At 39.8% G+C, this 23,996-nt stretch overlaps 1 protein-coding gene across 5 annotated transcripts in view; it reads right to left on the bottom strand.

Moving 5' to 3' along the window:
* Positions 1-1,530: 1,530 nt before the first annotated feature.
* Positions 1,531-23,996, bottom strand: part of syngap1a (synaptic Ras GTPase activating protein 1a) — a 57,984-nt gene continuing 35,518 nt past the window's right edge. For 3 of the 5 annotated variants that reach the window (XM_006787913.2, XM_006787908.3, XM_006787910.3), the window contains 7 exons: positions 22,127-22,340; positions 21,153-21,731; positions 17,269-17,787; positions 17,012-17,173; positions 14,156-14,367; positions 9,540-9,612; positions 1,531-6,670 (listed from right to left, as the gene is read on the bottom strand). In XM_006787913.2, the coding sequence (XP_006787976.1) occupies positions 6,644-6,670; positions 9,540-9,612; positions 14,156-14,367; positions 17,012-17,173; positions 17,269-17,787; positions 21,153-21,731; positions 22,127-22,340 (1,786 nt within the window). In that variant the 3' untranslated portion in view covers positions 1,531-6,643. The remainder of the gene's footprint in view (positions 6,671-9,539; positions 9,613-14,155; positions 14,368-17,011; positions 17,174-17,268; positions 17,788-21,152; positions 21,732-22,126; positions 22,341-23,996) is intronic. The other 2 variants (XM_006787909.3, XM_006787912.3) reach the window with 2 other exon arrangements.

The following is a 23,996-nucleotide window of genomic DNA, read 5'->3' on the forward strand; positions in this document are numbered from 1 at the left end:
ACTGTGTCATACCACAGCTGCAGGCAGTTGGCTTAGCACAAAGACTGAAAATAAAAAGCAGAACTTCATTGATTGCCTGGCAGCACCAGTCTTTGTGTTGTATAAAAGCAACCAGTTTTCCCAATAACTGAATAAGTGCGCTTCCTAATTTGTAACACTTTTTCTTTAAAAGAAGCATTTGTTTATTCGTTTAGTGCCTTACTTGAGTACTTTAGGGCATCAAAACAAGATAAAACCATCTGGAATTTTATCGCCCTCTAAAGATGCCACAAAAAACATGTTTAGCACACACATTCAGCAGCATCCAAAATTATCAGGGGTTTGATATCGTTTTTCTTATGTTTATATTAATTCTCCAATTAACTCTGTGTCTGGACTCTCCTGGTGAAATATTTGGCTCTTTTTAGAAGCAACACGGCTGCTGAGAGTGAACCAAAACAGTAAAGCTGTTCAATAGAGTAGAGCTGTTGGTTGATATTCTCTGTGGGCTTGTCCTTCTGGATGACCTCTTTCACATTTCACTTAGACATTTCGCCTGTTTTTACTATGAAATATTGATTGGTACAGCTGTCAAGTTCATTTACTGAATCTTAATTTTGCTTATTTAAGACAAGAAATGGATTCAGACAGAGGACTGGCACCTCCTCCACAATGAGTGGGAGACTAAGAATGATCTGGGGCTGTGCGTGTGGATTTTTAATCAACTCTTTACTGAAAAGCTCAGAAAATGTACCCCAGGCTGTCCCCATAAAAGTCTCACCGTGACTTTTCTGTCTTTTCAAATGTGCTTTTATGGTTCTTAAATATTGAATCTTACAATTCTCCAAACTGAGCGCACAGTCAATTTCAGTATACATATCAGATGTGAATTCAGGTTTTTTTTTAATGTAGCACCAAATAACAACAACAACAGTTGCCTCAATAAATTTTCTAAAGTAAAAACTCTGCAGTTTTGGAGAGAAAACCCCAAAAATCTCCTCTGAGAAACACTTGGTGACAGTGGGAAAGAAAAACTCATCAACAGAAAGAAACTTCTGGTAGAACCAGGATCAGGGAAAAGAGAAGAGAAAAAAAAGAGCACGGGGAGACTGAATAAGACACACACAGAGAAGATACCGCTTAATGACATGCAGCAGTGGTATATAAACCACCACCATGTTTATGAAGTTTTTAGGGTCAAATACTGTAACCCCGTTTTTGTCTAAATTTAGAAGTAGGAAATTAGTGGCCATCCAGGCCTTTACATTTTTAAGACACCATAATTTAATTAACCAATTTGCGTCATCTGCCTTAACAGATAAATAAAATTGGGTATCATCTGGCTAGCAAAGAAAATATATGCAACATTTTAGATAATACTGCCTAAGGAAAGTAGGCATAAATGTAAAAAGGAGTGGTCCCAGCATAGAACCATGTGGAACTCCATGGGCAACTTTCATGTGTTAAGAAGATTCCCCATTAAGGTGGTTGGGATCAATCGTGTTACAGTTCAGTTTAAAAGTAACTTACTCAAGTACTTTAAATAACAGATTCTTGATTAGGGATTTAATAATTTATTTAAATCACTCAGAAAAATCACCTGAAAAATGAATACATTCCCTTTGTTCAAACAAAACAAATCATATCAATCAAGTATACTTACACTAATAATAATAATAATTACAAGCGCAATCATACCTACAATAACTACCATTATAAATAAAACTACCAACATTAAACATCCACCACACAACATCAGGGGACTGGAGGGTATGGCTTATCAATGGGGCATGGCTTATTTCAAAAGAAATGTCAAGTAAATTAAGGTATTACATCCACTAGGCCTAATTCAAGTCAGAAATCCCACTGACTCTATATTTGTGACACATTAGGTCAATTGTGCAGAATAATAGCTGCCAAGAAAAATATTTTGCTTCATTCTAAAATGCTATACATCCATTTTAGAAACATAAATATGTTGATGTTAAGTACCCTTATTTAAAATATACAACATATATAATCTCATTTATTATCATTTATTATCTTGCTGTAGCTGCAGCAAAGCGGCAGTTATTCTCCCTTGGGTCAACAAAGGTTCATACGACGTCTAAAATATGTCATGATTATGTAAAGATAAAGCACTTCTTCAGTAGCATCTTATATAATATTCCTCATCAAGTCTTGTTACAGTGGGGCATTTGTCACATTTTTTTTATTTGGACCAAGAAAATAAACTCCTCTTCCTCTTATGTAACAAACGCTAAAAGGGAAGGTGTAAATTAAACTATTTGTAAGAATGAGATGAGAGCAGAGAGCCAGCCCAGATAAAAGCAGAGCGGTTGCTTTAGCGTTAGCACAAACCCCTCATTTAATGCGCTCTTTGAACTTTGTGTTGCTTCGGCGTTGAAATTTGTGGTTCACTATTCTGTGCATCAAATCTCTGTGTTCCTCATAACACCTGAGAGTCAAATACCTGGAACACGCTCAATCTCATCCCACAATTCAAAAAACATTAGTATGATTGCAATGCTAATGGCACTTAAATACAATAGCAAACAGGACAGACTTTAGAAACGGTCCTGCGATGGCAACGGTTTCATACAGGAAATCCAAAAATAGAATTAAGCAATTAAACAAGCAAAATTATAACCAGTTTGTTAGCAGTAGCTTTAAAATAAAAGGAGGATTTTTAGCTTAATGGAATAAAGTACCCTCTCAGGTAACGTTACGAAACAGAAAAACAACCTTAAATTTCAAAGGGAGATGAGGGGAGGATTTCAGAGGTAGCACACTGTACCACTGCAGCTAATACAGAGAAAGTTTTCAATAATACATGGGTATACCATTTTATATATATATATTATATATATATATATATTCTTTAAAAACATTTTTCGCAGATTATGGATTGCAGCTTCTTGTAAAGTGAAAACAGAAGTGCAGTATAACATTTCAAAATACTGTATTGCAATGCAGGCCAGATAAATAAACGTATATTTCCAAAAGAAGACTGCTTAAAACTGCAATCCAGTATTTGTTGAAAGCACCACTGCTAGTTTGGTTACACAAAGTAGGCGAGCTATTAAGACGAATCTCTTGTCGTATTTCATCTGGAGCAAAAATGAACTTAACCAGCTCTCGTCCCACGAACGCAGCCGCAGCGCTGCAGTTTCTGGATTGCAGCATTAAGAGTTAGAATAATATAAGAATCAGATTCTTTTTTTAAACCACAACTTCAACATGCCTGAAGGCCTACCCTTGATTCGAATACATTTTACATATAAGAATAGATATACATGAAGCTATTTTATACAGTTCTGGTAACATAAACATTTAACTTTGTATCATTGATATTTATCTTGAAATAAAATGTCTTTTTAAAGGCAAAGAGGTTAGGATAAATGATATCAACCATGAAATTTGTAATGTAAATGTTTCTAACATACAGAGTTAACCAACACACTGCTTATTAATTCATCACCTGACTACAAAAAGAAAAAGACATTTAATATACAAAGTTTACAGCTTTTTGTATTGGCATTGTTATTTTGGGCCCTGTGGCACAGACTGTAAGGCAGTCAAATCCTATGCACATATACTACATATCCCTGCTTGTAAACGTCTTATTGTTCAGTTGGTTTCACTGTGTCCTCTCTCGTTTCTCGGATTTCTGACCATTTCTCACTATACTCCCATGTTGTATAATGCAAAAGGCTGAATGCCACACTCTTCTGGAAAAAAGCAGAAGAGTCAGCAGGTTGGATTAAAAAAGATGCCTTCCAATTAGAAAGCCGTGTCAAAGTAGTTTTCTTTTTTTTGTAAATTTTGTTTTTTGTACATCAGTATATCTGACAGCAAACCGACTTGCTCGTCCTTGCATTTAAAAAGCACATGCAGAACTGTTGCACACCTATGCTTCAGAGACATTAAACACAACAGATGAGTAACTCACTACTTGTTATATAAGATTTGCGTCCGGGTGCACGTCTCGTTTTAAGACCATGTTTGTTAAATTTTCTTTATTTATATTTCACTTTTCAAACCAGGGTTACAAAGTGTCAAGCAGCAAAATCAACACAAAAAAACACATTAAAAATAAGATACACATAAAAAAAAAAAAAACCCAGGCGTGATAGGCTGGTTTAGGCCAAGTTAGAACCACCACGCTCAATGAAATATTCCTAAAGCCTAAGGTGATGCTTTCAAATGGACATTTTGCATCGCTAAGAGCAAAAAGAAAAACCCCAAATAAATCCAGTTTACTTTGTAAGAGAAGCATCAGCCTAACACTGTTTGATAATCTCATCATGAAAACGGTTGCTGGCTAATTTTGTTAGTTCACTGAATTGCTAATTATTGCAGTTCTACTTGAAAAGAGCACACAGGCAATTAAGGTAACTAATTAAGCTCCTATGAGGTCAGGAAAACTGTGAGCTGTGTTAGTGTTATCTTTTCAAGACATTTCTGAAAACATATCATAAACAACAAGAAATTAAGTAGTAACATGAATTAGGATCTGCTGGAAGTTAGCACAACAAACGTCCCAGACCTTTAGGCTGTTTCCGACTTTATTAAACGTGGGGAGAAGTTAACCTTTGGACCATTAAGATATAGATCACTTTCTTTAAAATGGTAAACTAAGGCATCAGCCTTGGACAGGGGAGTTAGGTAGTTATTAGGAAGGAAAAACTGCCATGTCTCCAAAACTCCACAGTCCCAGTTTATAGCACAAACCCTGGGAGTCTTTAAAGACCTGTGTTTGAAAGCAGGATTTAGCCTCATCCAGGTAACTTGAGGCTTTGCCCTGGATTTCATTATTACAAAAGGCGCTAGACTTTTAACCCGTGTACATCACCTTGGCCACTTCTGCTGCTGACCTGCAGTCCAGAGCAGGTTATCTTTGAGATCAGAGATCAACAAATACAAAATCAGTAAAGTATCAACCAATTCACTATTCCTGGAAGATCCCTCAGAGCACATATTTGTACTCGTGGACTTTATACCAAATTATATTTTAATATTTGTTGCTCTTAGACCCTTGAACACCAGCTGCAGGAATAAAAGCTAAAACCATCCTGTAAGCAACAATATTGATTTAATGGCGTAACTATCAGATTTCCCTGTGACTCAGTGACAGAGCACTGATACTGCTTCAGATAGGTTAAACTTTCTAAATACAGCAGGTCTTTCCAGCCTCACTGAAAAAAGCACTTAAAGCGTACACACATTCATGCACCGCTTTTAACACTACTCTACAGCGCCTTTCTACTGTTTTGTCTGCAGCAGCTCTGTTGCTTTACATATTTTTCTAATATTATGGTTTTGCTTACTTTTGTAAAATCAGTCGCTCTGCTGCTAGTGGTCTCATGACTGCGATTGGTCAGATGCTGCTAATGCCACCCCTTTAACGTAAACGTAGCTAGACGGATAAACTCTGGGTGAACTTATTAAGTTGGTAACCACCTTGATGTGACCGCTGAGCCTGACTGCAAATGTTAGGGTAAGTGAAGCCAGATATCCTGGGTATGCTTAACTTGCTCCGTAGCACAGGACTTGGTTCAAGCACAGATGGCATCACTGACAGGATCATTTTCTCTGATCAGCCAAAGCCCCTCCAGACACACCAAGAAAGCTAACTAGTTCTCTCACACTGTATAAAACTGGTGAAGTGCATCTTTAAACCAAATGTTTACATTCTCCCATTATTTTTCTTTAATGCTGCGTTGAAACACTTTGTAGCACTGTTTTGAAATGTTAGATTTACTGTAGTTTATCACAATTATCACTATTAATAATACTATAAAGTTAATTTAAGCTTATTTTTGTAAAGTATTCTCCGTTATTGCAAAGATTTTAGTAGCTTTACGAAATAATTTTTCTGTACACTTAAAGTCAAGGCTTTACACTGCGTGCCAGGACAAAGTAAACCAACGAGAAGATTCAGATTGTACTTAAACACTTAAGGTGACTGTAGGACTTGTTTGGCATCTTTTTAGATGGAATGCATGTACTAAAAAGGATGCAAAAAAATCATGATAACCACCTTTTCTTTTCTTTTTTTGTGAAAATACTTTTGCAATGACAATATGTTACTATATGATTTCACCAGAGCCAAATAGTAAAATATGTCTTTGCTTGGGCCCTGCATCAGAGGATAACAGCTGGCAAATGATTCGACGCCGGTCGCTCGTCACAGGCGTCACCATGAAGGGATATTGTGCTTATAAAAAGCCTATTTTACATTTTGTCTGCAGCCACCTTAGCGAGAAGAAACCGTGCTGCGCGTAGGAGGGAACACCGTGAGTACATCTTTATCCCCCAGAGTTTTGCACACCTCTTCTTACTTTTTTCCCGATTAAATAAAGAAACTCAGTAGGTATAGTATTGCCATTGTTGTGGCACTGGCTCATAAGAAGATTCACTTCCCACATTGGTCCTCGTGCTAAGCTGATTGTCAAGTTCTGGTACAGGCTAAGTTTGAATATGTGCAAGATTTTTTTTTTTTTTGTCATTATTTATTTAAGAATGTGAGTTGACGCCTCCAGTAGTCCTGCTGGATCCACTGCAGAGCTTTGTCTTGATGGGGGTTGTTAGAGAAGGGTCTGAGTCAGTCTTCTTACACTGAAGTGACCATCATGAACTCTGGTCACTTTGGAACTGGCAGTCAGGATCCATATCCCTGGCTGATAGACTAAAGGGAGAGAAAAAGGGTCAAATTACTACTTTTCTTCATTTAAATCTTCATGAGGGTGGGAAATAGGATTTCCAGCTGAGAGTTAGATGACAAAACTGATACCACACATGTTTGTATAGCATATAAAAAGCTGGTTAGCTTTGTTTAGCACAAAGACTGGTAACAGCTAGTGTGGTTCTGTCAAAATCTGTTAGCTGGTAGGCAGTAGGTGCTTTCAGAGTGCAGAGACTTTTTCAGAGTCACTGTCAGTCTTTATAACTCAATGTACTCGATTATTATTAGGTCGTTACCACAAAGTAAGTACTTATATTTAATGCACAAGAGTTGCCAAAGCAAAATATAAAATGTTGGTTAGCAATTACCCCTAACTTGCTACTGGCGATCTGCTATAACAAGAGGTTATGTTACGGTATCAGCTGCTCTCAGGTCATTACAGCACTTCAGACCTCCTATTAGTGATGAGAATGCAAATACAGGGAAAAAGACTTAAAAAGGCTATTTAGTTCACAGGTTGCACTCCACAGTGGCAGTCACAGTCAGGTGCAGTACTGTGCAAACACGTCTTGAGCCACCATTCATTTCTTTATATTTTGCTAGAAAAATTGAGAAAGGGTGTAAACTTATTAAACTTATTAAATGGACATAAACCAAAAACAGAATGTACGATTCAAATGATCTTTAAAGTCAACACTTGGTAATGGCTGCCTTCATTTTTCAGCACAGCTGCCTACAAGAGTTCAGGCTATCTTGTAGTTTCTTAAGTAGTCTTCAGGAACTGTTCTCCAGCCTGCGTGAAGGACATTCAAAAATCTTTTTGGGATGTTGGCTGACTTTTGTTCTGTTCTTCAAGATGATCCCACATTGCTTCAGTGATGTTGAGGTTCAAGCTCTGTGGAGGCCAATCAGTGACTGAGGGTGTTTTATTGTCGTTCTATCCAGGTATGAATTTACTGCATTGGCAGTGTGGAAAATTAAGCCGCTGCCAATCAGATGACTTCCAGATGATATTGCATGGTAGATCAAAATTAGTATTTTTCTGCACTAATGATTCCATCAAATTTGAAAAGATCCCCAACACAACTAGCTGTAGACACAGACTGTTGTACCTCTCTTCTGACCGCCTCTGTAAACATTGATGATTACTTTCAGTCCAGTTCTTGTGTAATTTGGCATACCTCAGCCTTTTCTACCCATTTCCCTTCCTTAAGAATAGCCTCTTGGGTGGCCATCCTTCCAAAGACATCATTTCTGATAAGGCTTCAAATGCCTGATGAATCAGCTGAAGGACCAGATGCATCTCTCAGGTCTTGTCAGGTCTTTGCTGGATTTTTCCTGTTTCTTCAAGACATGACTTACTGCTCATCTGCTGTAGGTAGTTTATTTTTTAGGCCTGACACTTGTTCCCCCCCTCCACACTACACATCATGCCAAGATTTCAGCTAATAGCTCTTTGGCAATCACCTTGTTGGTATAAAAATACTGTTTTATGCCCATCAAACTGTGTTTTCATTGGCATTTTTTTTTTTTTTTGATTTAACTGAAGAAATTGGCACAAGTTGTGTATGTTAAAAAAAAAACCCATAAAGAACTGAGGGGTGACTCAAGATTTTGCACAAGACTGTAGCCACCAGAGAGGTTTGGACTGAAAGCAACTATTGCAAAGCAACCAGCAGAGGTTCCAGATCAACACATAACCTACTCTTCACTTTTAATCTAGAGTAAACCAAAACAATGCAGGGTCAGTTTCATTGATTTTTTTTAGTTTGATATTAGCTTTAATCCAAATCTGCTGTTAATACTTCAATGATGAGGCCTCTGAGGTGCATGAAAGACACCTTGGAAAAGGCCAGAGTAGCTGTTTTTCCCCCAGTTTCCAGTCTTGGTGTTAAGCTAAGCTAACGTTTGCTAGCAGCAGTTTCAAATCTTCTATAAAGATTTTTTTTCCATCTAATTCCCTTGAAGAAGGCAGACAAACATGTCTTAAACCATTTGTTTAAATTTCAGTTTCGGTCATGAGGAGGCTCATCGTAATTAGCACAACTCCCCCGATCTGAAGGAATAACATTTCTCAACACATTTATTCTTCTTCAGCGAGTATTTACCCCATGACAGCACTTTGAGCTAAAAGACTAATCCTACTTAGCGCTTAGCCCAAATGAAACTGTTTTACTAGGGTCTAAATTTGGTTGCAAGGTTTGATTGTTTTTCCTCATCACTCACTCACATTTGTTTGAGAAGTCTGGTGTAAAAACATTTACAATCTCACAGGAGGCCCATTGAAGATTTCTATGTGTGGTCTGTATTTTCCAGAGGCTATTTTTACTGTTTGCTCCTGACACCGAGAGCTTCAAAAGAAGGTGACAGTATATTTTTAAGTACAGCACATTTCGGCACTAACTCAGCAGCCGCGCGCAGCCTCTTCACCTGCGTCACCATTCAGCCCACATGGTGCATTCATGAAACCAAGCCCTGAAGGATTACTGTGATGCTGCTGGTGAGTCACAGTCAAGGTTTTCTAATGATGAATGCGTGTTTTTGTGGTAAATAACATTCGGTTACTGTGTTGAAGACGTGCTATTCCTTCACATAGACACACTCAGTACATAAACCCCAGGTGTTGATTTTGAGAATCAGCGCCATTCCCCCTTCAGGCGTGTGCAGTAAATGGTAAGATGTGATTTCAGATGTGACATATGTACTTTTGAAAGATGGGGATAAGCGGCGTGTATGACAGCTGCAAACTTTTCCCCTGCACTGGCTTTGCGGCAAATGCTCTGGATGTGATGCAAGAATGAAGCAAAAGTGTTTTAGGACATGACTGGATTAGCGAATAGGGATGATAAAAGAGGTAGACACAGGCACAAACCTGGTCTGTGAGGATTCGAGGCTTAATATCAGGAATGGCACCCCCTCTCAGCTCATCTTCCACAGCCATGAGTCTGACAACAGGGAAATAGAAACAAACATACCGGTTGACAAAAATAGAATAATGAAGCCGGTGTTCTTCAGTTTTACTGTAGGATTATGCGGCCATATGATGATATTAAGGTCTTGACATGTTTGTGGGCACATTCAGCCATCCTCAGAGCTGCCTGAAGCTGAATCAGAGCCTCCCGAGGCTCTGATTCAGCTACTGAGGAAGTTCACATTTAACTGCGGAGATAGAGAATTTGTGAAATGAGTGTGTTTAAGACGGTTAAGTGTACACCCATCTTTTCATATGGTTGCAACCCAATGAGATGACATGTTAGCTTTGTGCATTTTGTAAAAATGTAGCTTTCAGAAGGGAATTTATTGTGGTACACCAGCATCTCATTAGTTATAAACTCAACTTCATTCCAAGTAGTATTTGCCCCAAAGCTATCATCTTTGTTATTCTGGCCTGGTTTCCTCCTCCTTTTAATACTTACTACAGTAAAATCAATGAGTGTTAAATAACTTGACACATAACCACACCAGAGGTGTTTACATTGATATTCTAGTTTAATGGATGGGAAGTTTCTGGCATTAGTTATATTTAAATGTACCACATTTGGGAATTATGCCTAATTTGCTTTCTGTTCGAAGGTTTGAGATTATCTCGACTCTACTCTGTATGTAAACGGTACCCTGTGGAAACAAAAATCTGATGCCATTTAACCAATGTGGAGAAAGGAGAAAAACAAAATAAAACAAGAACAATAATGATGCTTTGTATGCGAGTCACATCTCAAATGGTGGAAAACTGCAAACACAAAATTAAAGAAAATACTGGCAGCTCCCAGTGCTTCTCCTCAGCCCCCTGGTAGATGCAATTATGATATCAATTTCAAAATCTCAGAATAATAATGAGTTTTAGTAGATGCACCTATGGTATCAGTTTTAAACTCTTATGTCACCTCGTTCTGTAGTTATGGCATTCACCAATACCCCATCAGTCTTTTACTGCTGATATATAGCAGCCGGATAGATCATAGTAGTCATACTAAGTGTTAGCAACATCAGGAAGAAGGAACATGAGAAGCCTGAGAAATACCAAGGGCTGAGAGAGGAGCTTGAGAAGATGTGGAGGGTGAAAGTAACAGTGGTCCTAGTAGTAATCGGAGCACTCGGTGTAGTGATTCCCAAACTGGGCGAGTGGCTCCAGCAGATCCCAGGAACAACATCCGAGATCTCTGTCCAGAAGAGCACAGTCCTAGGAACAGCTAAGATACTGCGCAGGCCTCTGGTAGAGGATAAAAGCTTGAAAGATAAAGACCACCCACAGGACAAGTGTGTAATTTTTACATATATACATTTTTTTTTTCTTTTTTAAGCACTACACTCTTCATACCCTTTCTTGGACTTATTAAACAGAGCCAGCTGCTGATTGGTGAATAAACCTCCGATTACAGGTTATGCACAGCCAATATGAACGGTCTCCCTCGCTGCATTAGTTTTTTTAATTTTCCTGCAGTTTTTGTGACGAATGACACATTAGGTGGGAACGGACCATTAAAGTCTAACCACTCGCACAGATGGGATGTTTTAGTCTAATGCACTAGTGGCACATCTATAATAAATCTGTTTCCTTCGTTCTTTAATGCATTTTGTTTCATGCAGTGCTCCCAAAATTTCAGCCTTGCATACTTGTGAATATACAGCATGTATGTATAAGAGTGGAGTGTACATAGGTGGACTACATCTTATGCAGAAGGTGCAATGTGAAACAGATACGACTCTGCAAGGTGGTGTCAGGGGAGCATCGGATGGCAGTGTGTAGGTTGACACACAATCGAGAAGAGGAAGTGAGTAAAGACAAAGATTAAGTGATGGAAGATGAAGAAGGAAGAATCCTGCACAGTGCTGAATGAAGAGTACAAAGGTGGTTGACATATTTGATGTGGAGATATCTAGAAGAGAGGGCAGAGCATTTATTGACCAGCGTGGTTAACTCAATTTTAGCACATGAGATGTCTAAGGAAAGTAGAAGACATGCACTAGAACCAGTTTTAAAGAACAAGGGCGATGTGAAGAGATGTAATAACTACAGGGGGTGGAATAAAGCTCATGAGCCATACCATGAAGATATGGGAAAGAGTTGTTGAAGCTAGGCTGAGAGGAGGCTTGGAGTTGGTGGCACTAACTATAAGACAAGTGGTGCAGGTGGAAGAGCTGAAGATAAAGGAAAGGACCAGAATGGACAAGATTGGAAATGACTACTTCAGAAGGATGGCTCGGGTTGAGCTTTCCAAAGAGGCAAGACTGACATGGTTGGACATGTGCAGAGGGAGGAATGTAGATCCATCGGATAGGAGACGCTGAATATGGAGATGCCAGGCAGGAGGAAAAGAGGAAGACCACAGAGGAAGTTCATGGATGTAGCTGAGGAGGACATGCAGAGTGCTGGGATGAGATGGAGGCAGATGATCCACTGTGGATAATCTTAATGGGAGCAGCTAAAAGAAGAATACTTGTGATTATACCATACTATGCATAAGGCTTGAGTGAACCCTCATTTCTTTATCTTTCGCTTTGAAGGAGGCCGACTTTGTCTTCTTTTTTTTTTTTAAAAAGTGATTTTTTTTTAAAAAGTGATCTTTATTCAAGCATAACTGAAACATAGAAACTCAAGGGATGAATGAGTGTTGTGTCTACACATCATAGACAACTTATCAAAGAACCAATTTGAAATGGTTTCTTCAGGAACGTTGTTACTAGCAGTGTGTTCTCATTTTTTTCTGTTGAATCTATGAAAAATGCCAAAGATTGCACCGTTTGAGAGGCATAGAATATTATCATTGAACCACAATGGTGATTCCAAAAAGAGCTTTGAGGAAAATCTCTCCTTGATATCTCCTTGACCAAAAAAAAGAGACATCAGGCCTAAAAAAACATCTACAGCAGATGAACAGTATCTGAAAGTCTCATCCTTAAGACATACAAAAAAAAATCCAGCAAAAAACTGACACAGGAAGTGAGAGATGCATCTGGACCTTTTGTTCACTCAAGCCTCGTCAGAAATAATCTGAATAGAAGAGTGGCTGTCAAGAAGCCATTCTTAAGGAAGGTAAGCAGGAAGAAAAGGCTGAGGTATGGCAACAGGTCTTAAGGAGTGATGAATGTAAATTTCAAATTTGAGATAAATGTCTACAGCCATCTATAAATATTCAGAATTTAAGATAGCGTTATTAGAGATTGCATGAAAACTGAGATACGTAATATTAGTTTTGAGGTGCCATGCAATACTATCTGGACATCATAACAGCAACAGCTTCATTTATTAGCATGACAATGATCCTAAACACACTGCCAATGCAGTAAAAGCCTACCTGGATAGAAAAACAAACAGTGGAATGCTGTCATAGATGGGCCTCCCCAGAGCCTGGACCTTAACATTATAAAGCAGTGTGGGATCATGTTGACAGAAAACAGAACAAAAAAAGCAGCCAACATCCAAAGAAGAGCTCTGAATGTCCTTCAAGAAGACTGTAGAACTATTCATGAAGACTACTTAAAGAAATGACATGAAAGCTGCATCAAGGGGTTCAGGAACTTAAAATTATATTAACTCTGTTAATTGCTACATCTATTTACCATTTTTCCAGGCAAAATATAAAGAAATGAGCAGCGACTGAAAACATTTGCACAGCGCAGTATCCACTGTATGTGCTGTGTAACATGCGTAAAAATAGGTGGATGAATACACAAAAGGTGACGATCAGTTGATTTTACACAAAAATTCCACAGAGTCAAAGCAGGGCGTTTAGCTTGGCGTAAAGAGTTTTCAAAAGTAAGTAAGTAAGCAAGAAATACATGATGAAATCCTCTGAATCCTATAAAAAAAAAACCCCAACAGAAATCTAAAAACTAATGCTAACGCTACGGTTAAGCTAATGCTAACTGTCTCCAATCTTCTCTCTAAACTCTCTGCAAGAAAGAAAGAGAACATGTTTCCCAAAATGCTGAACAATGATACATGTGGCATGACGCGAGCTGCATTTCAGTACTTAATGTTTAGTCATAGTTTGTGAAGGTCTTTGAGTTTAGTTTCGAATGGCATTTAATGCTGCTTCCTCCACTCAGCCGAGCGGCGTTATTCTGAGCTTCAGAACAGCTAGAGGCAATTTCTGGAAACCTAGAGAAGCTGGTGACCATCTTTTAACCACCTTTTAGAGCTTCAGTCTACAGCACGCAGTGCTTTTAAACAAAATGGACTGCTAATGACAGAAGTCTTTATCTGACCAGGTCCCATGAGTGTTGAGTGTAACCCATGCTAAAAGCACCATTTCTGTTTCATCGCACTCCACTTTACAGTTAGATATTTTATTGTGATGTTGGGCATTATTTTGAAACTTAGTGTTGACTTAAAGTTTTGGTTATTTCATGAATTTAATAACAACTTGTGCGAGCCAACTAAAAAATGTTTATCAGTGTGATAAATCTCATTAGCGCGATGAAGCCCGGCAGTAACTGGCACAGCCTCACGTCTGCCAGCCTGAGCTTGAACGCCACACTAATCACCTGTTGATGATGCCTTTGATTTGAGAGTCCTTCTCCATTTGCTGCTGCTTCAGGCGGCGCTCGCTGTCTTCCAGGCGGTTCTGATACTGCTGCAGGATCTTGCTGGTCTGTTGTTCCTGCGACAGAAGTCGCTGCTCGTATTCTTCAAGTTTGCGATGAGACATCTTCAGTCGCTCCTTTAACGAGTGAATTTCTTCTTCGTATTCTCTAACCTGAAAGAATGAATGAAATAATTGCACTTCACTCATGTCATTATTGGTATTCAGAAAAAAAAAATCCTGAATGATGAGTGATTTTATCCATGGAGACGACACTTTGTTGTTCAGTTCTCTTTTATGCTGAGCAACAAGTGGGATAAATGTGAAGTGGAGTAGTGTTGGGCTTTAATGTGCACCAGTTTCAATCTCTTAAGCACTGCATTGTTTCTAAAATAGGCGCAAGTGTGGGAGTTATTCATTATACAAAATGCTTTCTGCCAATACCCCTGCATAATTGTGCTAAAGCTCCAATCTGGAGGCAAGAGAAGCATGCATATGTATAAAAATCAGCTGCACTCTTTTTATATTTAGCCTATCTTCCATTTGAGGTCATCTCCTTGTGCACCTCTGGGCTGCTTCCAGCGTGGCTGCTATTTTTACAAGTCCTGTTCTGACCATTTGTGCATATGTGTGATTTCACAAGGGAACTCAAACTTGTGCACAGAGCAAATATCAAATTCTGCATCAGTCTGATTCAACTGATCCACACAGAAATGAAAGATCCTCGCACACCAGTTTGTCTTTTTGTTGATTTTCACTGTGTTGTACAATTTGTACCCTCAGGGCCAATCTGTCAGCGCAGTATCCTAAACATTATGAGGCATCTGAGGGAGAACATCTGGTCGACGACCTCAGCTGTGACAGGTGCCAGCATACAACAGTCCTCCCGCATGCATTGACTTTAAAAAAAAAAATGGCATTTTTGTGTTTGTTTTATTTTTTAAACGCAGCAACACAATATTCAGTCATCACCATGCTTTATAATAATAATAATAATGGATTTATATAGCGCTTTTCAAGGCACCCAAAGCACTTTACAATGCCACTATTCATTCACTCTCGCATTCACACACTGGTGGAGGCAAGCTACGGTTGTAGCCACAGCTGCCCTGGGGCAGACTGACAGAAGCAAGGCTGCCATATCGTGCCATCTGCCCCTCTGGCCAACATCAGTAGGCAGTAGGGTAAAGCGTCTTGCCCAAGGACACATCAACCAGGACAGAGAGGCCGGGGACCGAACCGGCGACCTTCCGGTTACAGATGCGCTTCCCAACCCCCTGAGCCACGGTCGCCCCAAAATTTCTTCACAAGAAATTTGAATCTGCACAGCTGCTTCTTCTAAATTAAACTTCAGTTAAAGGGTCCTGATCAGACACAATGAAGGAGATCCAACACACACCGCAGATGCACAAGTGGTCAGAATGTGACAGCAGTGATCAAAGTGATTCATGGCTACACAAGGATGACACCTTTACAGCCCTATAAAAAACTAAGTACATCTTTAAAGCTTCTATAGGAACTAAGTAGGTAAGCAGAGGGCAGGTGCTGCTAATCAAATGCACTTGATTAACTGACCTTCAACAACTGTGAGCTCTTCTAGAAAAGCAGAAGTTCTGGCAGTTTGCTGGTCTGGTGCATTCAGGTAATAGTTAACACAATGCCACAATCTTCCTCCGAGTGGACGTCCCAGTTATTTCATCCCAAGGTCAAATGGCAAAATGCTCAGTGAAATGACAAAAAACCCGAGAGATACATCTCAGACTTTACAGGCCGCAGTTAGATGTTAAAGTTTATGACAATAAAATTTGAAAACGACTGAACAAGTACGGTTTGTTTGGAAGGGTTGCCAGAAGAAAGCCTGTTTTCTCTAGAAAGAATAAACCACAATACTTTCACAACAAAACCCTTTGGACAGACCAGACCAAAGTGCAGATGTCTGGCCATAATGCCCAGCACTACGTTTTGCAGGAACCAAACACCAGCACAAAACACTTCATACCAGCTGTCAAGTACGGTGGTGGAAGGGTGATAATTTGTGCTGGTTTGCAACCACAGAGCCTAAACACATTGCATTAACTGAGTCAACCATGAACTCCTCTGTACACCAAAGTATTCTGGAGTCAAGTATGAGGTTATCTATCTGACAGCTACAGCTTGGCCCACATTGGGTCATGCAGCAGGACAATGATTGAAATGACTGAAATTTCAATAAATGACTACAGTGAGCATATGAGTGTGCTTGGTGTTTTCTTCTCTGGGGACACAGTGACCAGCATTTTATTTGTTGTGCATAAAAGCTGAAGCGGTTTTCAAGGCCAAAATGTTGTTTTCAGGATTTGGAAGTCCTTCTGAGTCCTTTAGAAAATGTGTTATGAAACAGTACACACCAGTTGTTCAAACAACCTTAAAACTAAGCTTTTATTCCCATAAGCCACACATTGAGCTAGATGTGTACTATAAAAAAAATATGAAAAACAGGGTTACGGGGCTATAGGTAAGGCACAATTTGGTGTGACGGTGCTTCCACATCACAAAACTATGACATCACTACAATGTGATCGGTCACTTGCAATGTCAAATCTGGACAAGCACTGGTTTTGGCAATGATATTAGATCAAACTCTATCAATCTATCCTTATTAAACTCCACAACACCTTAAATTTTCTTTATTTACCAAATGGAAATGAAGATTAACAAACACCAAACACTTCACAGAAAACTATGATGACCCCAGTTTCACACTTTTAGCTTCCAGTAATCAGAACATGTGAGTTATGTATATTATTTGAAGAGGAGTAGGGGGAAAAAAATTGCTAACCCTTTCCAGCCGCGACTCATCCATACTCTTTGAGTACTCTTTGAGTTGGCCCTCACGGTCCGGCCGCAGGCTCTCGATGTCAGCAGAGAGATGTGGCATGTTGGACACCCAGGCAACCGTCCGCTCATTCAGGGACGGGGTGTTCAAAGTGGACTGAGAACCCTGAAACAAGCACGTATTGGTCTAAGTAGTTAGATTCTGTCCCATGACATTTAACAGTGATTCTTGTATATATTTTTTTTCATTTTGAAACTTACCTGCTTATTGACGACTGGCTTGAGCAGATGCTGCTGTGGCGGCTGCAGCTGTGACTGCTGAGGCTTCTTGGTGCTTTTTGTGGGCGTGTCCGTTGCCTCCTCTGCGCCTGCCGGCGGGACTTGGTTCTCTTTGGCGGAGCTCGTCTGGTACGGGAGCCCAGGAGCCGGACTGTCTGTCACCGACAGCTGCCCGTCCTGCTGCGTCTGCACCGTCGGCTGCTGCGTCTGCTGCTGCTGCTGCTGTGGCTGCTGCTGAGCCTGCCGGGATTTTGGCTGACTGCCGCTCGAGTTTGTTTCAGAAGAGTTGAGGAGGAGGTTTCTGCTCTGAGGACGGACCTTTGGAGGCGTGGAAGTGGCCGGGGTGTTAATGGACCGCTGGGACTTGAGGTGCTGGGCGGCGATGGATGTCTGGCGGACAGGATGGACTGTGGTGGGAGGCGTGGCCAAAGATGCAGGCGTGCCTGTGCCTGTGGGTGTCTGAGATGTGACGCCCATCAGGTGCTGCTGTTGAAGAGACTCCTAAGAGAAAAAGAGAAATAAAGGCAAATAATTAATAATGCTCACTCAACCTTTCTGACTATTGAACAGAGGTGCATGTGAAAACACAAAAGCAGCTGATTGGACATCAGCCTGTCTTTAACCTTTACTTTGCTCTGTATTTAATGGCTACTACCTCAGTGCCACACATATTAATTGAAACCCAGGGTTTCTGGGTTCGGCCCTCAGGTGAGTATATAACCACCAAAAGCTGATGTTTCGTTCTGACACTGGAGACATAAACACACCCGCCCCAGTTAACCCGAGAGGTGTGGATGGTCACGAATAGCCATTTAGTGTTAAAACATCAGACGTATGCATATGACTAAACAGATAGATGGATAGAAGGAAAGGTAATGAATTCATAAAGCACTCTCCTGATTACACCATCTGCATTAATACGCAGGAGGCTTGTGATGTTTGTTCCATTAAAGCCCACGCATCAGGACAGAAATAGCTCAACTACATGACACCGTCATTAAACGCTATCATTTTACACAGATGTCATAGTAAACTTGTCACTGTGATGGATCAACCGCCCCAAAAAGCCAAAAAGTTCACTACAAGCCGTTTCATTTACATTTTTTGTAAAATGCGAGAATCTCTAAACTCTATTAAACAAATGGCAGTTTAACTTAATTGCTTTAACTCAAGTTTTCAATCTTACGACACAGACTGATTAATAACTACCTGCGTAGTATCTGCATTTCAACACTTTTTCCTGCCCTATTGACCGACCGCGAGTATCCAGCTCCGTCGAAATGAGGACACAGTGTGTGATGGATGTCAAGCGCTCTATAAAGTTCAGCAGAGCAGGCGAGTGAATGATACTTCAGTGCGTTGTCTGTAGCCTGTCAAGTACCCTTAGGTTTCTGTCGCATTTGCATATCATGCAGCTCAGGAAAGGGCCATTTAAAAGAAAACAACAAAAAAAACATTTGAGCTTTATATGCAATCTGACAACCAGTCTCAACACAGCGAAAACAAAAGTGCAAGGAGGACCTAATGGACTCCAACTGCTAATCTGAATTCAGTGACTCAGTCGAGGTGTTAAACTCACACTAAGAATAAATGGCAAGCCTCGAAGTATGTTAGGCAATTTGGCTGGGAATTACAAAAAAAACCCAACCAAAACAATACAGATCTTTTTTAACAGAACTTGGCTGTGGCCGTCCTCATCACAACATCCAAAAGACGCAGTAGTGATATTTTAAATCATATATTTAGGGAATTTAAAAAAAACAAAAAAAACAAACTTGTGCAACTGTTCTGAATCACCTCCTGTTGCTCTATATTTGCTAGGAAAGTGGGAAATTGGCGAAGCATTTATTCAAACATGTAAATACATGGAAATGCAATATATGAGGTAAAAACTGCTATATAAATTCTAATGACCTTAAAAGTCAGTGTTCGGTATGACCATGGTTATTCTTCAATGCAGCCTTAACTAATTGACAAAGCTTTATTATAATTTCTTTAAGTAATCGTCATGAATAGTTCTCCAGGTTTCTTGATGGACATTCACGGCTCTTTTTGGATATCTGCTGCCTTTTATTCTGTTTTATGCCCAGATCCATGACTGACAGTGTGCCATTGTGAGTTTTTCTATCCAGGTATGCTTTTACTGCATTGGCAGTGCATTTGGGATCATGCTGAAAAATAAGGCTGGTTTCCAGATAACATTGCACGTCTATCAATTTTAACCAAATCTGCAACACCAGTGGCAGAAATATAGCCTCAAACCATGACAGAGCCTCCACCATGTTTTACAGATGACTGTAGACCCTCGTGGTTGTCACTCCCCTGAGCTCGTCCATATATAATAACTTGAACCAAAAAATTACAAATCTTTTACTCAATCGGACCTGTTGTCATTGATTTTCAGTCCAGTTGTGTAATCTAGCATACCTAAGTCTTTTCTCCATGTTTCCTTTCTTTAATAATGGCTTCTTCACAGTCACCCTTCCACCGAAACTATTTCTGATGTTTCGGTGGAAGGGTGTAATATTTCCTTCAGGTACTGTGTTAACTCTCTGCTGGATATTTTCCCCGTTTCTTCAGATACTGTTCATTTTTTGCAAATAATTTTTTAGGCCTACCGCTTCTTTTTCTGTTGTCCTCTTGTTCAGTTTCCTCAGCTTTTTTAAGGACACACTGCACACCAAGCTAAGATATGCCAAGGTTACAGCTAATCAGTCTTTGGGAATCACCTTGTTGCAAAAATATTTTGCTTTTGTGCCTGATAAATTGCGTTATCTTTGGCATTTTTCACTGATTTAAATACAGAAATGGGAACAAATGATGTGTCTATAAAAACAAAGTAACAAAATGGCAAAATATAACATTTAAATTATTTTTTTGCTAAGTTATACATTGTGTGTAGAAAACACTGGTTTATCCCTTGAGTAAGGTGCCTTTTTATGCCTTAGTGATTCATAGTTTAGAGTTAAGTGAATCACAAAAACCAAACAAAACACTCCTCTGGTTTCTTTTTCACTCATTTTCAGTTCAGTCCTTGTACCTGACCATTTTCAAAGTCCAAAGAAAGCCTGGTGAAGTACTGTTCAAGACCATTTTTGAGAAAAAGTGAAAAAAAAAAAAAGTCTGGCTCCTTGGAAGCAAAATATAAAGAAACAAAGTGTTACCCCAGACATTTGCACATTGCTGTATTACAACACAAAATGATACCCGTTTTAACAAAAATAGCCAGCACAAAGGCATTGTTTATATAACTTTTATAATATATTTTTTTAAATTAATATATTCTTTTAAGAAACTAAGTGGTGCAGTACTATTTAATGCTTTAAATCTACTCTGACATCTCCAAGGAGAGCAGACGCAAAACATGCATGTAAAACAATGAAAACACTGATGACAACAGATAAACATGGCATGAAAGGAGGAGGTTGCAAAGTGGCTTGCAGATACAACTGTTGTCAGGCTAAAGCAGCTTAAATAGTAAGTCCTCTAAGAGATTTGCTTCATATGAGATCAGAAAAATCAAAAAGCATCAGATGAGACACCATATAATCTTTGAAAACTCAAAAAAAATCCTCATATTTAAAAATTTTCCAGTCTAATTTTTTTTGAGTTAATGACATACATTTGTTAAATCCCTTGAATTAAAGCCCAAACTCTGGACTTAAATCACGTATTATGGATTATTTAATTTAAAATCCACTGTAGCTGTCTTCAGAAGCAAACTGCAAAAATGTAGTCACTGTCCCTATACTTATGAGCCTAACTGTATATGTTTTGCTGTTATTTATGATAAATGATAAAGTCTTGAAAGCCAAAGAAACATCAAACTTTCTTATTCTATGTGTCAGGAAAAATTAGATTCCTACCTGAACCTGCAGCGACAGCTGGTGCCAGGCATAGTCATTGCTCTGATTCTGCCGGGTGAAATCATCACTGTAGCTGTGTGAGTGGACGATGCTCGGCTGTACCAGACTGCTCTGTGACCGCAGGGCGGACAAGTCCTCGCTGCGAGAGAAAGCACTGTTGCCAAAGGCCGGTGGGTAGTCGTGATGGCCATTCTCAGGCTCAGGGGCGAGGAGAAGAGGAGGGGGAGGCTGGGCCGACTGAGCCGGGGAGTTCTGGGCGGCCAGATGGAATAGCGGATTCTGGAAAGACAGGGGGAAGTGCATAGCCGCTGCCGCCTGCTGCTGTTGCTGAGAGATGGATTCGGTCGGGCCCCCTACATGACCCATCTGGCTTATTCTCAGACCAGAGCCCGCTGAACCACTCGGCAAATGCCCGCCCATACGAAGAGGACCGCCGAGGTTCCCAAAGCTGTGGCCGAGACCTGCGATGGAGGCCTGAGAGGAGGTGAGCATGTCTCCCACAGAGTTCAGGTTGGAAATGCTGTTCATACGAGAGTCCTGAAGGTCCATCATGGACACACTTTTGTTTACACTGTGGACCTGAGAGACAGAAGAAAACAATATAGCACCAAAGAGAAGCATAGGTACTAATAAATAGCTTTTTTTGGCTCATGGCAAAGAAAATATATGCCTATATGTTGTTTTTAGGATGACCATCTGTCAAGACCTATAGATGGGAAAAACAGCACTGGGACCAATCTGAAGCTCATAGATATGGTTACTAATGTGGACTGTCCCTTTTAAATAACGAACAACCAACCAATTTGTTGTCCGACATGGGACACCACTGTTAACAGGGTCTGATTTTCTCAGACTCTAATAGAGTCATTAGCGGTTTGTTATTTCTCCTGGGTGGTATGAACAAGTGTGGCAGTCTGGCATCCATGAAAAAAAAAAAGATTTTTGAAATTTATCACACATGCAAGGTGACTGACCCACAGTACCTTCGGATCAGGTTCTGTGATGTCCGAGCTGCTCGTGCAGTACGCAGGGCTTGATCGAGCCAGGGGTGGGCGGGTCACATAGAACACTTCCCTCGACGAGCGGAGGTCGCGTTCAGCGTGCCGCCTCATGTTCAGGTTAGACGTGAGGGATTCTACAGCTGACACTCCAGTAGTGGGGGACGGCAGGCGAGAGATGTCTATTGAACTAAAGAAAAAATAAACAGACACCTTACCAAAGCGCTCCATCAAGATATTTCTGCTCATTATCTTTGATTATCCCACTTGACTGTCAGGTGGCTTTGGCTCAGGTGGTAGAGCAGTTCAGCAGTCCAGCAACTGCAGAGCTGGCAAATTTTTTTCCTTGATACAAAGGAGGTATTTTAATATTGTAACCCCTGTTTATTGCTTGTATTGATTTAAACTGATATATATATAAAAATCGGAATAATCAGATAAATAGCTTAAATTCTTTCCAAAGTGTAGCAGTCGAATTTGAAATCTCACATTTGAAACTAAATAAAAGTGGGTTTTTCAGTAGTCAGTGATCCAGCAGGGTAGAATGGGTGACACACAAAAAGAACACTAGAATCAAAATTTCCACACCCCATCTGAAGTACAAAAAAAAAATAAATAAATAAAAACTGTATACGTAGGGAGTATTTATGGAAAAAGTCTTAGTTTTTGATTTTGGCGGACTGATTTTATTTTCCTACTAGACACTAGAGGCCTTGTAGCAAGTCATGCATTACAACTATGAGAGTACAGTATACACTATAGAAAAAAACAATTATCTAATCCGACGAATGATTTCTGTCAGTGTGATACCTTTTGGGGTTAACGCTGGCAGGTGTGTCATTCCTGATGTTGACTTTCCAGGTGTTTCATCACTGTCCTCTTAAATTTACAATGAGCAGATTTTAAATGAATTTTTACAGTTTACAGCTTCATTTTTACAGTTTTAGTTCTGGTCTCCTCCCTAACAAATAAAATGTTTGGTAAGGTGAATTTAATTGCAGTCATTGTGGAGGAATTTGGGCCCACTCTTTTTTTTTACGATGCTGCGTTGAAGTTTGCAGGCATTTCTTCATGCACGGCTCTTTTAAGGTCTCATCACAGCATTTCAGTCTGATTAAGGTCTGGACTCTCTTAGAGATTCACTGCTCTGCTTAGTGTTCATTGTTATGTTGCATGACCCAATTTCAGTCAAGCTTTAGCTGTCAGATGGTCTCGTTTTCAATTCTAGAATATTTTGGTATACAGACGAGTTCATGGTTGATTCACTGACTGCAAGGTGCCCAGGACATGTGTCTACAGGACAAACCCAAATCATCACCACTCCACTGTCGTGCTTAACAGTTGGTATGAGGTTCTTTTTGCAGAGATGCTGTGTTTGGTTTTCTCCGAATGTGGGGCTGTGCATTACATTTAAACATCTCATTCTGGTCTCATCAGTCAAAAGGACATTTTCTTGTTCTTGTTCAATCTTTTTCTAATTGTACTGTCATGAATTTTAACATTTAACATGCTAACTGAGGCCTGTAGAGACTGAGATGTAACTTTTTGTTTTGTTCTTTGTGCAGAGAAACTAAAAAAAAATCTGACTTTTGGGTGAATCTATTAACACATCCACTCCTGAGAAGTTTCCAGCATTGCGTTTAACACACACATGAATGCTCCAGACCAACAAACTGTTATAATGTCTACTTTCATAAAGCTGATCACACTTGCTGATAATCAATCAATCAGGTACCTTTGATTAGCAGCAGCTGACTGCTACTTACCCTCCTGTGTAAGCAGTAAGGGTGTACTTATTGCACAGAGTTGTGTGCAAATGTTCTTTTCACATGACTGCACTTTGCGT

This window comes from Neolamprologus brichardi, chromosome 22 (genome assembly GCF_056152115.1).
Source record: "Neolamprologus brichardi isolate AB-2024 chromosome 22, ASM5615211v1, whole genome shotgun sequence".
Taxonomy (NCBI): Eukaryota; Metazoa; Chordata; class Actinopteri; order Cichliformes; family Cichlidae; genus Neolamprologus; species Neolamprologus brichardi.